The sequence below is a fragment of the Macrobrachium rosenbergii genome, chromosome 53 (genome assembly GCF_040412425.1).
Source record: "Macrobrachium rosenbergii isolate ZJJX-2024 chromosome 53, ASM4041242v1, whole genome shotgun sequence".
In the NCBI taxonomy this organism is placed as follows: domain Eukaryota; kingdom Metazoa; phylum Arthropoda; class Malacostraca; order Decapoda; family Palaemonidae; genus Macrobrachium; species Macrobrachium rosenbergii.
In genome coordinates this window covers 2,002,824-2,007,823 of record NC_089793.1, presented here as the reverse complement: position 1 = coordinate 2,007,823, position 5,000 = coordinate 2,002,824, and the positions used below count along the sequence as shown (strand labels likewise).

General features: G+C 45.3%; 1 protein-coding gene across 7 annotated transcripts in view; it reads right to left on the bottom strand.

Moving 5' to 3' along the window:
* The window catches only part of GckIII (Germinal centre kinase III), a 185,842-nt gene that overhangs the window by 51,858 nt on the left and 128,984 nt on the right, over positions 1-5,000 (bottom strand). The window contains exon 1 of one of the 7 annotated variants that reach the window (XM_067096469.1): positions 103-1,443. The exons of the other annotated variants lie outside the window; for them this stretch is intronic. Within the exon in view, the coding sequence (XP_066952570.1) occupies positions 103-1,122 (1,020 nt within the window). The 5' untranslated portion in view covers positions 1,123-1,443. Of the gene's footprint in view, positions 1-102; positions 1,444-5,000 lie in introns of those variants that run through there. 7 annotated transcript variants of the gene reach the window in all.

Here is a 5,000-nt window from a genome sequence, read left to right as displayed (position 1 = left end):
AACCGTGGAAATCCGTGAGAGAGAGAGAGAGAGAGAGAGAGAGAGAGAGAGAGAGAGAGAGAGAGAGAGAGAACCACTCTGTTGTCCAAGAAGAAAACTCACCAACTGATTCAACTGCAAATTTTTAGGAGGGAGGTTCGTCCCCACCTCTTCGTAGGAGGGGGGCGGAGCCCGACTGCTGAGGGTGTGTTGGTGATTTTGGATGACCTGCTGTTGCTGCTGCTTTTGTTGCTGTTGCTGCTGTTGTTGCTGCTGTTCTTCTTGCTCCAGGGACACCGGAGAATGCTTCAGGGGTATCTGCTGTTGGCTGGGCGTGTGAGGCCTCTGGTGGTAATTCTGTTGACGCTGTTCCTGAATGTGCACAGACGCCCCTGCCCAGGTCGAAGGGCGGGACTGAGGGGGGCCATTTTGGGGGCCATTTTCCGAGCCATTGTTCACCGGGGGGTCGCATAGGCCGCCGTGGGGGGTGTGGGGTCGCGAACCCCCGCCCCCGATGGCGGAGAGAGGTCGCACATGCTGGTGGAGTTGTTGCCTGGTGGCTTTGGCTAACGGTGGCTGTTGTGGTAGCGGCGGAGGTTGTTGTTGTTGTTGCTGGTGAAGATGTTGGTTGTTGCGGTGGTGATAGTAATGGTGGTGGTGATGATGCCCTTTGGTATGCTCTAGGGTGTGCGGTTTGTGGGGGAGGAGGTCGTTTTGGTAATGGCTGCTGCTGCTGCTACTGTGGTGGTGGTGGTGATTACTGCTGCTGCTGTTGCTGGAACGTCCAGGCAGGGTACTTGGAAGGGTCCCTGGAAGCGAGCCCGGAAAGGAGGCGGGCCCCGTGGAGGAGGAGGAGGACGAAGGCGTCACCTGAGGTATAGGTCCCGAGTTGTGCCTCGGGAGGAGAGTCTTGGACCCCCTCTGTAACCACGGAGGGATCCCCCACCACCCGCCTCCTCCTCCGCCATTCTTCACGGGGGGAGGAGACGTCGGAGAGGAGGTCGGGGGAGGGGGGTAGAGGGAGTTGGGGTAGGGCAGGTGATGGAAGTGGGCGGCATTGGGCGCGGGCAGGGATGCGGGCCCAGCCTTCACCGAGCTGCTGGAGGAGTGCACCGCCCGAGAGAAGAACCCGCGACTCGGCATTTGGTCAGAGGCTGGACATGGCCCTCTGAGGCTGAAGTCACTCACTCACTTCCTGGTGCTGTCCACTAATCCATCATCATCATCATCGACACTAAAATTAATCACACAGATACACCCAGCGTTACGGATACACTTGAACACACGCACACATATACCCAGAGGAGCTCCTGGATCACAAAAGGGGCCTCGGAGACCGAGAGAACGGAGCACGGAACACGTCACTGGCATGGAACACACGACACGAAACACACACACACACACATACACAAGAGAGTTAAGCGGCGGCAACCCGTCGCAACTGCGGCCTCTTGCTGACTGACTGCCTGGATGGATTGGAGAGGCAAGGGACTGGAGAGGCAGCCTGGAGGATCTCTCGGGAGGAGGAGGAGGAGGCAGGAGGAGGAGGAGGAGGAGGGAGGAGGAGGAGGAGGAGGAGGATGGCTGTGGTGTAGCAGCCAGCCAGATGAGAGAGAGAGAGAGAGAGAGAGAGAGAGAGAGAGAGAGAGAGAGAGAGAGAGAGAGAGAGAGAGAGAGAGAGAGAGAGAGAGGTCCACCAACCTGCCTCACTTGCTGACTGCTTCCAGCAAAGCCCCTCTACTCCCTACATCGTATCACGCAGGTACACAAACTTACTTACTTACTATAAGAATGCATGCACGCGCGCGTGCGCGCATTCACATTCCTGAGGTAGAGGAGCTTAACCGATCTTTCCCCAGGTTCGAAACGATTTTAAGGAATAGTCATTAAACTGCAAAACAAACATGGGCTCTCAGACAGATTTCTGGCGAGAGAGAGAGAGAGAGAGAGAGAGAGAGAGAGAGAGAGAGAGAGAGAGAGAGAGAGAGAGAGAGAGTTCTTGACTTAATTGCTAGCCTCAAATACCTTATCTTGGGGATAAAAGAGCCTGAGAATGGACGTCCAACCTTCTTAAAAGAAGTACAAATCTCGTGAATCTTTTACTGATAAAATCATTTCACGCCATACAACTTATCAAAATGATCTTGGTCAGCAGAAAAGCTGTTAAGACTGTTTCATGGACTAACCACAAACCATAGTAGGAGAAAAAAACGATAGAAATGAAAATCAATTAACGTAATGTCTCGGGAAATCCTTCATTTAGTTACACAAACAACTCAAACATTTCTTTATAAAAACTCGGATGATAATCTTACTTGTTGACTATTTCATGGACTAACCACAAAACACAAATGAAAATCAATTGACGTAATGTCTCAGGAATATCTTCCATTACTGTTACGCAAACAACTCAAAATTTCTTTACAAAAACACAAATAATTACCACACCAAGCATTCTTTATTTACCAAGCAGCACATTGTGTGATGTTTCCTATAACGATAAACATCCACAAACAGTATCACAATAACAGGAATACAACAGTAGCATACTATATACATACATACATACATACATACATATACATACACACACACACACACACATATATATATATATATATATATATATATATATATATATACTATAGAGAGAGAGAGAGAGAGAGAGAGAGAGAGAGAGAGAGAGAGCACTGTCATCGCAACAGCGCAAAGACAGGTGATATGGAAGGTACAATTATAGTGTCTCAAGGTGGCGTGCAAAGTACACGATAAAACACGGCGCACGCGCGTACTTTTGTAAATGAAAAGTTTATGCAAATATGGAAACAAAACAAGGTATCTAAACTCATTACAACTACTTAAGCTTGTTCAGCACACCACAACAGGTAAAGTACGAGCATATGAGTGAAAGGTTCCCTACACGACAACATTCAGCGATAAATCACAAAGGAACGAAAGTTAGAGTAAAAATCTTAAAGAGTGAAATTGCGACAAAATCTGTGACGTAACAATGACGTAACAATTCGTGGCCATGCAGAATTCAATACTACAAAAAACTTCGGAAAGAACCAACCGACAACCGCGTACATAACCTTGAGGCATTGTGTGTGTTAAGTGCATTTCACAACGGAAAAAGTACTAAATTTACTGTGACATTTTTTTTTTTTGTAAGCGTAAGTTCCAACTGGTAATGTGAAATAGAGTTTGAATAAGTTCTCGCTTTAAATAAAACTATAGCCTGGATTGAATGATGACCGAGCTTAGGGTTAAAACCCATTCAGTGCAATTTATAGATCGCTACTGAAACTTACAACCAATCTTAGCAATTTTGTGCTATCTTAGCATGTATGTATTGCACAGATTTGCTAAGACTGGTTGCGTTTGTGAAATGCAAACTTGCAACCAATCTTAGCTAGTCTGCATTGTACAGACTCGCTAAGACTGGTTGCGTTTGTGAAATGCAAACTTGCAACTAATCTTAGCTAGTCTGCATTGCACAGCCTTGCTAAGACTGGCTGCAAGTTTTGCAATGTAAACTTGCAACCAACAGTTTCTGCATTGCTAAAAGCGAGATTTAAGTCAAGAGACTGCTTTGAAAAAATGACATTGCAAAAGGTCAATGATAAAAGTTAAGAATGTAATGATAAAATGAAGAAAAACTTACGAAAACCTGGGAAGTATTAAAGAGAAACGCGTTCAGTTAAATCGACCTAATAAATGCTTAAGATCACCTTAAACACTGATAACTCGTCTATACTAGTGGTTTTTGACCTTTTCCATCATATGACCCTCAGAGACTCTTCAGGATATTACCGTAACCCCTACAATAAATTTTGAAATGGCGAACCTTGTGAAAAGGTAAGATAAAACAAAATGATTGGCAGACCACGGTTTACTGAAAATGCCACGGACAAAAACCTTGAATAATTCCACAAAGCCTCTACATATGTAACACTGACAGACCACAAGCGAACGCCCCCAGGGGGTCATGACCCCAGGTTAAGAATCGGTGGTCTATACTATACGATATGGATCTCTAAACGAAAAATATTCATTCCTCCAATTTTTATTGAATTTTTTTTATAGGCCATCTTCATCCGACATATTCTACCTAAATCAGCAAAAGGAAAGGACCCAAGATACACGAGAAGTCAAATATTCAAAATGAATTACGTCGCGGTGGGCGAAATCTGACAGACAGGTGGTGGACTTATCAATCGGTGAATGATTCCTCCTTCTTGATTCTAGTAACGCAAGCCTTATATACCTCCCGCACCAAACGACGCGGTCGAGTACCCATCGCTAGCGTAAGTATAACTGTTTCGTGTAAAGGTCACGTCTAAATTAACACTCGGGAGAATAAGCTTCAATCGCTACTCCCTCCGGTTTAAGTTTTCTGTAAAAGAAAGCTATTACAGAGATGGCTATTTGTCTGTCCGTCCGCACTTTATTCTGTCCGCCCTCAGATCTTAAAAACTACTAAGGCTAGAGAGCTGCAAATTGGTATGTTGATCATCCACCCTCCTGTCATCAAACATACCAAATTGCAGCCCTCTAGCCTCAGCAGTTTTTATTTTATCTAAGGTTAAGGTTAGCCATGACCGTGCGTCTGGACAGGCTACAGGCACCACCGGGCCACGGATGAAAGTTTCATGGGCAGCGGCTGGGTTTCAAGGGCCGTGGCTGAGAGTTTCATACACCATTATACCCTGTACAGAACACTCGAAGAAAGACAAACTAAACAAAAGGGTGATAAATATGAATATAAAACAAAATCGATATATGTACCTTAATTCATGAGACGTCAGTAGGAAGCAGGAATGAAACTGCTCCTCGCTTAGACATTTAGAGGTCAGGGAGATTCCACAACTTCACTGGGTAACTATTCCACATTTTAGTTGCAGCCAAAATAAAAATCCTAGCAAACTGAGTGGTATTAAATTTGATACTATAAAATGACATTTTGTTTGCAGCAGCAGAACATAAAATGAGAACTGTTGAACTATTTTCAGAATATGTTT